General features: G+C 30.6%; 1 protein-coding gene across 21 annotated transcripts; it reads left to right on the top strand.

Annotated features, from left to right (window-relative positions):
- Nucleotides 1-645: 645 nt before the first annotated feature.
- On the top strand, nt 646-10,965 carry LOC102665150 (uncharacterized). 21 transcript variants are annotated; one of them, XR_005892677.1, is made up of 8 exons: nt 646-779; nt 1,182-1,250; nt 1,371-1,427; nt 2,251-2,328; nt 3,264-3,350; nt 3,442-3,508; nt 4,364-4,415; nt 10,731-10,965. XR_005892677.1 is itself a non-coding variant. In XM_014779307.3 (8 exons), exons 1-7 carry the CDS (start codon nt 744-746, stop codon nt 4,381-4,383), a joined length of 411 nt encoding a protein of 136 aa, XP_014634793.1. In that variant the 5' UTR covers nt 646-743; the 3' UTR covers nt 4,384-4,415; nt 10,731-10,965. The 21 variants fall into 21 exon arrangements, 8 of the variants coding, with proteins under 8 accessions (XP_014634793.1, XP_014634791.1, XP_014634792.1 ...); XR_005892676.1 differs by lacking the exon at nt 10,731-10,965 and adding an exon at nt 6,923-7,269; XR_005892678.1 differs by lacking the exon at nt 10,731-10,965 and adding an exon at nt 4,596-5,930.
- Nucleotides 10,966-11,884: the final 919 nt, after the last annotated feature.

The raw sequence follows: 11,884 nt of genomic DNA, 5'->3' as shown, positions 1-11,884 counted from the left end.
GGCGGTTTTATGAAAACCGCCTTTGTTTGTACCATTCAAAAACGGTTTCTCATAAAAACCGTAGTTGAGTCAGAGTAATTTTAAAAAAACGCGTGACTCTTCAATTCCTCTCTCCTCGTCCCGCTTGCTTTTCTTTTTTCATTGTCTCTTTCATCTTCCCTAGGCTCTCGAGAAGACGCATCCACCGCCGAAACCAAACCCAATGTCCTCTCTCTTGAATGTGAATTCCTCTCTCGCAGCTTCCAACCAGCACCGGCATGAAGCATTCCGTTTCGAAGAGAAAATCGCAGTTCTCCTTGAAATCTTCTGTGAAACACACACTTTTCAAGAGCGAGTTGAACCGATTGTTGATGTGAGTGTGCAAATCGGAGATGGCGACGATGATGTGGTCCTTGGAGAGGAGTGATTGGGACTCGGTGGAGGTAGGTGAGTCGGGCGAGTCGACTCGGTCAATGACCGGGTCAGACCAGATGAAAAGGCGTGTTCTGGGGTATGGCCATTCAGAATGTTAAGATACAATGTATCATCTAGGAGTGGTAATTATTTGTCCTTTTACACTACTATTTTTTATTCTAGTTTGTTTTGTTTGTAAAAGTTGTCTAATGTGTCAAAATTTAAAACGAAGGATAGAGTGAAAATGTGGATGGGAGTCAGCTTATTTGTTTTAGAGTGTAGGGGAGAAGAGAGATACAACTTCATTTTAGATATTCGAAGTACCTCCTCTTTCATAAAGGCATAAAGCTATGGGGATACTTTTGTGCGTTAAGCTTGACATACATGTAATTTTAGGTTTGCTTTTCTTTATTTTGACATGACAGAGTATTTCTATTCCATCCTCTGATTTATACTTTGTGTTCTTTGAATAAATTTCTTTTACAAAAAAAAGTGAATTAAGGTTATGCCTGAAGCACTGAAATAACAAAGTGTCTTTTACATATATTCGTTCAGTCTGTGCTATGAAGCTATGCTCCATAATAACTCTGTAGTCATTAAAAAATCTGAGATTTAAAAGGATAACTTGTAATTTCTCTGGGATAGAATAATTTTTCTCTTTGATGCTTACTAGGGGGTTTGGTCAGAACGTAATTGCTTCATCGGTGACTAATTTTTCTCTTTGATGCTTCTTGGAAGTTGGAATTTTCGCTCAACTGAGGATTTTATTCTACAATAATTGTGTTCAGGTCCTGTATCTTCAAGGAAAAGAAAGGGATGCTGAGGCCTTTATTAAGGACTCTATAAGGATGCTAGAGGTACGTGGACCTTCTATTTGTAACTTAAATTTCCCCCCACAGTGGGGTTGGTAGTAATGATTGTTATTATTATTATTCGTTGTTGTTGTTTTTGTTAAGCTAATTTGTTTATGAATGTAGGAAGGTGGGGAAAGGGAGTCTTTTGTATGCATTAGAAGACTACAATACCTCTCACAGGTGGCCTTTTAATCCTTTTTCCTACCGGATCTTTGTTGATAGATAATCTATGATTAGATAAAAACCTTTACACTTAATGTTAATAGAAACTTATGCTATCTCATGGGAATTGAGAGTTTGGGTTAGTTATAATAGTTATTGGTAGAAAGTTGGAGCAATCATTTATTATCTGAGTATGTGTAGTAATAGCTGTCATTAGCAATTATGTATTATTATAATATGTTCATTAGGAACTATTGTGTTGACAGTTTATGGCAGAAAGTTAGGAGCAGTTGCATATTATTTAAATGTGTGTTATGGTGTAAATAGAATGATACATGTGTTTGTCTTGTTATTTGGACAGAGAACTAATCTCTGTAAGTGGACATCAAATACTGCAGCATTCTAAGTATTTTTCTGATGACAGCTATGGTGTAAATAGAATAATACTGTTCAATTATTGTTCTATCAATATCTATAGGTATAGAAAGGGCACCTAAAACCTATGTCACACAACCCATATATACTTGAGTGGTAGTATAGTGTTACATATAAGTGCTCAGACACAAAACTAGACATTAGACAAATAAAAGTTATTCTTTCCTCCTGACAGTTTTTAACTTTGGGAAGAGTTGGTTCTTGGCATCGTATTTAATTTTTTTTACCAATTGGTAAGGAATTTGATATTCCTTTCATTCTTCATAATTTAATTATGAATTCCAGCTTAAGCTAAAAATGAGTTTGTGTGTTGTCCACCCTCAGTGGGTCTGTTCCAACGTTCCTGTTTATTAATTTTTCATCCTAACTTTCTTAATTTTATCAAGTTATTGCTATATTCTTTTAGATATATATGAATTCACAACAATTTGTTGAAGCTGAGTTGGTCCAGAGAAAGATCCTGCATGTTGTGGAATTGTCAAAGGTTCTTTTTGTTAACTTCTTTGTCTTTTGCTTTTAATTGACTTTCTTGTTATGGTGATGCATGCATATTTTATAAATTTATAAATACTGGGTAAGTGGATTTTATTTTTATTTTTTGAAAAAAGTGGTTAAGTGAAAGAAACTTCTGCTTAATGAAATTATTGTCACTTGTCAAATACAATTATTTAGTTAGTTGCATCTTATTTGCTGCTTTTTCTGCCACTTTTAGTGTTGTGCCATTGTCATGGTTTAGGGATATAGGGATGGCCTAGGCAAGTTGGTTTCTTTTCCTGTTTCTTATTGTCACTTCATTGATGCATTGAGCAGGCCCATATATATGGTGGTTAAGCACTATTATTTTCTGTTCTTAAGTTTAGTTTTGATAGAATGCTGTTTCTATTCTTGCTGAATAACAATTAAAGTCTTTAAGTTATTCTTATGTAGATAGCATATTTAATTTGTTTGACCAAATAGCAGTACAGTGATAATATATAAATGGGCTGTAATTTTTGAACAAGTTAGAAGTTGGATTTCTTACAAAACAATCATGATCTGATAATTCATAAAACCATTTTTATTACTTGACAATCGTGGAAAGTAGTATGACTGACACTAATGACAGATTGATATTTTATGATGTTCCCTGATGACAATCGTGTATATAATTATGTCAAACATGTATATAATTTTTATTCTCTTGTGTTCGGCTTATAAATAAGAAAATAGACCAATCAAAACAAATATCTTTATTCTTTGTCCTACGCGTATTCTTCGGGCCACATACCAAATCATATAAAAAAATAAAAATATAAATTAAGTACTTGATGAAATAAGGTTTAACCTTTAGTCTTTGGTTAAATCATGTAATATGTTTGGCTTTGTTTCCCTTTCTTTGATAATTTGCAATTTAAGGCTGTCCTAACATTGGAATCCCAGTCTTCCAAATTTAAGGTACGCCTCAGTTTCTCTAATAGTGGTAGTCCAGTGTTTCACATGCCCCCTCCTTGTTCTGTTGTTATTCAGGTAAGCTCCTTGTTCCTAACATTGGAATCCCTGTCTTCCAAATTTAGTGTTTGTTGCTCACTCAATGTTCAGTTGATTCTCCCTAGAGTAGGAACTCTGCTTTGAGCTTTGAAGAAGAAAATGTTTGGGTTCTCTTGCAGGCACACGAAACTTGGCAGGTGAAGATTTGTTCTTTCAAAGCATTTTTTTATATCCAATTAAGAGGTACCACTATTCTTTTTAAAAGCTCATGTACAATGAGTATATTGTTTATAATACTGCTGAAGTAAGTTTCAAGTTTGGTGTCTTTGCCATATCATGCCAATGAAGCAAGCTAGGATTCTTGTAGTTTAAATTGTAATAAAATTTAGTGGGAAATTTCTACTGTCATTGCTATTATCGGTTTGCAGATTGATTGGGATTTTAAATTTTAGCAATACATGTCATGCACCCCATATATGTTGATTTGTGAATAAAAATATAAAATATTTTAAATTGTTAACATATGAAGAAATTGAATTATAAATAAGAATAAAAATAAAAAAATGTTAAATAACAAAGAAAAACTTTTTGTAGCATGTGATTATTTACGTTAGTTAAAGTTCACAGAGCTTCCATAAGCAGTTTTATTAGTCTAACTTCTGAGGTAGCTTATTACATAAGCATTTGCATTTTATTATTCAAAGTCATTTCATTACGTTATGCCCAATGAAACTCATTTATAACCATAATCATTTGTATTTCAAATTCATTTATAAAAACCAAACATATTCATATATAATTATAACTAATAATGAATCAAAACATAATTATAAATATAAAGATAAACCTATATTTCTAGTATATGCTTAAAAAGTTAAAATCATAGGTAAGTGACTATTATGAATAAATATTTTCAATTGGTAATTATATATATTTTTGAAAAATGACAACCCCATTTAACCTATATTTCTAGTATCTGCATTAAGTAGTTGATTCCCTTCATACTATGAAACTTTTTCTTCTCTATTTTTATATGAATATTTTTGGTGTAGGAGGACCACTGGCCCTATAAGGCGCGCTAAGGGTGGTTGGACAGCGCAGGAGGTTAGTCTTTATTAATTGGAGACAACTGTTTTTTTTATTTATCAATTTTTTGGTTACACATATTCTTGCAATCTTGCTTGTTAGCAAGGTGATTAAATAGTGAATTCAACTCAGTTGATTTTATGAATTTGTAATTATAGTCCAAGATTGTTATGCTTGTCCTCTCAATTATTATTGTAGTTGTAGTTGGGGTGCTTTATTTTTTACGCAAACAACTGAGGGTGTGGCTAAAGCTGTTGTCGCTGCTATGAATTCTCATAGGCCATGTGTGGTATATTCATTGAAAAATGATCATGGTGGCAGCCAACTTCAAAGGCTGCAGTATCAAGTTATGAAAATGATAAAATGATTTTCTAGCCCTTCGGAAGTTAAATATACAAATTTAAGTTGGTTGATGTTGTTGGATTTTTGGTCCTTGTTTTTTAATGTTTTTTTTGCTTTGTTCTTCCTTCATCCTAATTGTCATATTCAGGCCAGGCCCCGTAAAGTCAATGTTTTTTAAGAAAGGTTGAAGGCCCTAGTAAATTTAAGTTGGTTGATTCTGTGGGGTTGACATTAGACGTGTCATTTGAATTAAACTTGTTTGATAGGCTTAAATTAGGATGGTATGTGATCTCTATGACATCAACTCCAAAGCAAGGTGTGAGCTTCATTCTAGTAACATTCACTCTGATTGTCTAGCATTCTACATCGGTTCAGTACATACCCGATGTAGAATGATGACCATTCTACATCGGTTGTCCTGACAACCGATGTAGAAATCTGGAATTTTAGGACGGGTTTGGAGACTAGACCGTCTTAAAATAGGCAGATTTCTACATCGGTTGTCCTAATAACCGATGTAGAATGTCAGAATTCAACATCGGCCATTTAACCGTCGTTGTGTTTCAACGACTCCGGGTTACAACGACGCGTGATAACCGATGTAGAAAGGCGTCGATAACCGATGTAGAAAGCCTATTTTCTAGTAGTGCAACGAATGCGGTTCGCCATCATCATCACTTGTCTTCTTCTTTGACCTGCCACAGTTGCTCTCATATGATAGAAGACACTCTCCACTATCTTTGTGATTGCCCCCATGCCCACGAGATTAGGACTTGGCTAGGATTTCTTCCCCAGCAACGGTTATTTTCTCCCCTTCCTAAGGTTTAGATTCATAGCCAATTAATTAACTGGGGTCGTAGCATCCTTTTCATCACAACTTCTTGGTGGATTTGGAAGTGGCGGTGCAACAAAATTTTCAGTTGGGGTTCATCAGTCCCCTTGCTTTTCCATTTGGCTTGCTCCCTCTCCTACCTTAGATACTATCCTTGTCAAAGATAGCCTAAGTTAATCTCTTTTTGTTTCTATTCCCTAGTATAAAAAAATATGATGGCAATCAGAGTAATGGTCCCAAAAAATGTTGGAGGAGCCCAAACAATTATTCAAATTCTTGTCGCTTAAATAAACAATTATACTCAAAATAGTCACGACTGGGACTATGGTTCTAAGATGAAGTAGTGCTAAGAGATTTAACTACACAAATTATTATTACTTAAATAAATATTTAATTTTTATGTATTGTTAATGTCAAAAATGTTATTTGATATAAATAATTATATATAATTTAAATATAATTTCTAAGGTGATTATTATAAAAATTAATCATGTTATAATACATAATTCTTTATAATTAGATGATTTTCAATGTATTAAATTAAATTCTTAAAATAATGTTTTACACTTTAAATAAATGTAGAAAATATATATCAATAATCTTTAGATAATAAAAAAAATGAAATTACACCACCTTATACTTTTTTTATGATTAGTGTAATTTTTGTCCTTATAAAATAATTTACTTTTTATTTTACTCTTACAAAATTTTACAAGTCGTTTTAGTTCCTATATTTTTCTCCCTTAACAATATAGTCTTCGCCATTAACTTAGTTTGTTGTTAAATTGGAAAATTTGATAAACAATATTAGTTTTTATAAAATCATATTTTGAGATTAATAAAATAATTATTTTATAAGGATGAAAAGTGTTCCAAATTCTTTTGAATTAAACAAGAACTATATTATCAAGTAAATAAGTATAGAAAACTAATAAAAAAAATTCTTTTGGATTAGTTTTCTATATAGTTCTTGTTTATATATAATATTCACTCTGATGAATGTGTATTAATATTTAATATAAAAAATATTGAACTAAAAAATTATTAAATCTTTTTTTTAAAATTAAATTTAAAAATATTATCATATTTTATTATTTAATTTAAAAAATTAAAAAATCATATTTATAGAGGAGAATCGTGAAAAAAAAAGACAGAAGAAAGGGAAAAAAAATCTATTTTTTTAAATTAAATAATAAATACAATAATATCTTTTGAATTAAATTTTGGAAAATAAAACAATCAATATATTTTATGATGAACATTAATGCACTGTGACTAAAGTAAATATTAGCATTTCTATATATGTAAACAGAGAGAGAAAAACATTTTTTTTCTTCTTTTACAATTGCAGGTGACACATCCGTCCAGACAGTAGAGAACCGCCTAATTGGGGCAGTTATAACAGATAACGTGTGGTGCGAAAGGGCATGGGCCTTGTTTGACAATATATGAACAACTAAAAACTAAACCGAATATAATCATTATTCTTTTGGATTGGATTAGAGTGCGTAAAGTCTTCCTTAATGTGTTAAAAAAGAAAAATGAATAGTGAACTAAAGAGCTGGCAAAAGCTGTCAATTGTTTGATGATCTTATTAGTATAATATGTTTATATTGTAATGATTATTATCTTGTAAAATATATAAGCCTTGTGTAATTAATATATTTTTTTTTAAAAAAGCATTATCTTAATTTGATATAAACCTCGTGTAATTAAAATAACAAAAAAGAAAAAGAGTAAACATTTTCTCAAACTAAATAATTAAGTCCTTAGTTTCTTAGGTTTCATGTTCCTTCTAGGTAGTCTTTATATTAATCTTTTAACTACAATTTTTATGCTTTTTTGAGGTTTACAAAATTTATGTTAAACTATATAAATTAAACAAACGAAATATAAATATATAAAATTACAATGATAAAAATTACTATATATATAAAAGCAAATTGATTTTTTGTCCTTATTTAATATGCTCTTTTACAATTTTTTTTAGGTTTATTTGAAAAATGTTTTTAATTTGATTGTTGTGCAAAATAAAAACAAAATTAAACGAGTCTCATCATATAACTCGTTATGACTTCATGAATCACTCATTCTATTATTAATGTGTCAGGATATGTCTTTGATACGTATTTGAATAACTGTCAAATTAATTTTTTCCTATATGTGATATTAAAAGGATTTGACATGTATTGTTACATTTGTGTGATTGTTGGGATGAAATTGACATGAGTCAAATGGTGAAGGTCATAACAAACTTAGTTTGGACCTTGGAGTTTTTGAGAATTAGTCTGAAAGTTTCATTGCCTCGTATGAGTCAGAACTGAAATAAATAAAACACGCTAAAAGGAAGCTAAATGGTGTGTATTTGAAAGTCTAAAAGCTTTTTTTGAAAACTCTTTCTCAAGTATAAGTTTAAAAACAAGTTAAACAAGTTCACAAAACAATGCTCATAAACAAAGTTTGTAAAATGATGATCCAAAGATATAAACATGAGACAGTAAAATAGGATAGAAGAACTAAGAGTAAGAATACTTGTTTTATACGGTTTCACTTAATCTTAACATACTTTTAGTTCTACTTCAATCTTAAAAGGATTTCGCTAGTTAATAAATGATTATAACAAGTATTATATTATTGTCACTTTTGGCACAACATACACAATCACTCACCTTGAGATTAAATCCTAGTATCCTTTGTTCATCAAGCAACTGTTTGCTTTCTCAAACAACAAAATTTGAAAGATTTACACAAAAAGTCTCCAAGAGAGAATAAGCAAATGAAACGCAATACAAAACAATATTGCTAAGCAAAGAATTAAGCTTTGAGTATCAAAGTTGATCATCCAAAGAAAAGAGCTTGTATGTATCAAAGTATTTTCAGTACTTCATTTTCTCAAAATTGTTCTTCTTTTTCTTCTAGCTTCAATCTTCTATATATAAGCTCTAGTGGATATGACCATTGTGAGGATTAAAGCCTTGTGATTTTTCCGTTTAGACACAATGTTTTTCATCTTGCTATGTGTCAACGTGTGGTAGAGAGAGAAAACAAAAGGTACAATTCTTTTTCTAAGCAACTTTCACCTTATCTTCACTACTTGTACAAAAATGGTTTACATAGAGCCTATTCTGATTGTGCTTTTGTTCTGCCTTTAAAAACATACGCTTAAAATTCAAATGATGAGATGTTTTCAAAAAGGCGAGCGAACATAAGGACTATGAAACTTTTTAACATAATCATCCTTGATCAAAGCACATGTGTATATCTACTTTATTGGACTAAAGAAAAACTTAGTATAAGTATAAATCAGAGCTTAAGTTTCCTTTATCCTTTGGGAGAATAAAGAGGCTAGCACATTGGATGCTAGCTTTCATAAAACTTTTGGACACAATTTACCTAGTGTCCCTTTGGACGTTATGTCTAGTTTAGAAAGCATTGGACTAGGTCCTATTTTATCCCATCGGATGCATGTTCATTTAAATCAAATATTGTGCCTAAGTTGAAGAATACAATACCTTCATCAACATTGGCCGCATGTTGTAACCTCCCGTTTTTTCATAAAAAAAATTATTTAAAACTCAATACAGTTTTTATAAATTAAATAAATGAGAGAAAAAAAAATTTGTTAATTAAAATAAGGGTTTCAAAGTATTATAAAATAAATACAGTAAAATGATGTTTTAGAAAATAAAGGAATGTTTTAATTGGTTATTTATTTGATGAAATAGTAAATAGATTTTTTTTATATAAAATAATAAAATAAAGAAAAATAGAATAAATAATATGTTCAGAGTACCCTAGCTATAAATAGAGACATATTAGGTCATTTTTTACATTTACAATATATTTCTACGCTCTCTCTTCCTCCCAAATTTGTTCTCCCTTCTTCATCTCCCAAAACTCTTTCTTTTTCCTACATACACCCAGATTTGTTTTAATAAAACTATGATCCCAGATTCGTTAACTATTGAATTGTCCCAGATTCGTTAACTGTTGAATTGTCCTGAAATTTGGAGTGAGTGAGAGAGAGAGAGAGAGTGTTGTACCTTATGAATATTGTTATGAACATGTGTAAATAAACATCAGACGTAATGACATATCATTTTGGGATTATGAAATTGTCATTGAGATTGAGTATAAGTGGCAAGTTGAGCATGTGTTAATTTGTCACATACGCGTAAACATCTGATGGTGGATTGTGATATTGTAAGATCTTAAAATTGTGGACATGGAATTTAATTGTGAATAAGTGTGTGATTAATACTTGAGGTGATATTACTTGTGTTGTGACTTGTCAGTTATACAATAACTAGACTGGTATTTACCTTGAGAAGTGTTAAAAGGAAAGTGTAGGGTTCCAAGTTAGGAACCTAAGGTGTTAAATTGTAGCGCATTGTGTTAAACGTGTTTGAAAACAAGTGTGAGGTTGTGTGTATTATATAATTCATGAACAGTGTCTGCATGCAAAAGTTGTTTTAAGGGGTTGGGCCTAAATCAAGAAGGTGAGATTCTAATGGATTCTTCGGAGTCTAGGACTTGAGGGTAAATACACTCGGTTTGAGTGTTCCTTTAAGTCTTTGTTGATCCCATATGGTTGGAGCATTCTTGAAAACAGAGTGATTCCGACTAGTCACCTTATGGATTTCACTTAGTGAGAGTGACCCCAACTAGTCACCTTATGGATTTCACTTAGTGAGAGTGACCTAACATACTCATTGTGTGACGTGTCTTGTTATGTACTCCTAGGTGCCCTAGTGTTATTTTTCACTGACATGATACCACATTGCATATATGATTGAGTCTTAGTGTATCTATTGCATAACATATGTGTAATGATAATTGTGATTTGCTACGTGATGATGGGTAATGAATTGTGTGAGTGTGAAATGTTGTGTTGTACTTGAGATTTGTGGTTCTAAACACGTGATTAATGTGTATGTGTAGAATGTGATTTTGTGATTATATCTTTAGGACAAGTGATGTTACGCAATGAGTGGTAAGATGATGTGAATTGTGTTAAGTTGAGTTTGTTATACTTATACTATATATGTGTGTGTGTCTTTGTTTATCTCTACCTGTTTAAGAATGTGATAACTCACTCCCAATGTGTTGTTTGTGTTTGGATCCTCTGATGATCTCAAAACCTTGTGTTCATGGAGCAGATGACTAGGTGAATTATTTTAAGGAACCTCGTGCTGTTGAATGTCAGGACATAATGCGCTAATATGATGTGACATTGGATAATGTGTGTCTGTTTTAATTGCATAATATTCCAACACATGTCATTTTACTTTATTTTATTCTACTACTTAACTTAAGTTATTTTGTAAACTTGAACAACCTTGTTTTGAGTTAGGAATGTTTTCATATCATTAATTGATAAGTTTTTAATTTGATGATTAACACGAATGTGAACCTTTTATTCACGTGAGCTCCTTTATGTTTATTGAATGAAATTATTTTATATAATTCACATTTTTATGTATTTTATTATATAAATATATATATCAGAATAAATGGTATCACACATGTAAACTCATAATACTTAAATAAACTTCATTAGTCCATCAAACTTCATTATCTTTATTATCATCAAAACTATGAGATTTTAAAAGGTTAAACATTATTCATGTTTTTGGTCCTAATAGAAATCTACTTGCAAAGCTAAGTAACCTTAACTAGCCATTAGATGGATATCATTTTAGGTAATTTGGTCTATACCGAGGGCATCATCATTGAGGACGCTTCATATCAACTTTAGTAATTTTAAAGGAAAAAGGACAATGTAAAATTTGGAACAACTAGACCTAAAGTTAGAATATAAGTTATGAAAAATAAATTAACTTTTCTTTAAAAAAAACTAAGTTTTTTTAAAATTAATAGAGTAATATTTGGAGTATGATTTCTGGTCACAGTTTCATCTGACCTTTCACATTAGAAAAAAGATTTTCTTACTATTAATTTTTAAACTTAGTCTATGTAAGATGTTCGGTGGCTACAACCTGCAGTCTAATATGATCTTTCGCATTAGAAAGGAATTTTTCCAATATTAAAAGTATATTTATGCTTGTACAAGAAATGCTTTATAACAAGTTAAAAAGTTATTTCTTTTTAAAAATTTAAGTTAAGAAATTCGACAAAGGAAAAGATAAAAAAATAAATTTAACTTTAGAAGTTTTTAAAAAAATAATATTTGCATTTCACAATTTCTAAAAAAATAAAAGATTAGTTATATTAATAATTATGAAATTAAAATTTAATTTAAACAAATAAAAAGACTAACTTGGTTTACTCAAGTCATGAAAAACATGACTTA

This window comes from Glycine max, chromosome 8 (assembly GCF_000004515.6).
Source record: "Glycine max cultivar Williams 82 chromosome 8, Glycine_max_v4.0, whole genome shotgun sequence".
Classification (NCBI taxonomy): domain Eukaryota; kingdom Viridiplantae; phylum Streptophyta; class Magnoliopsida; order Fabales; family Fabaceae; genus Glycine; species Glycine max.
This window is presented reverse-complemented; position numbering and strand designations above follow the sequence as displayed.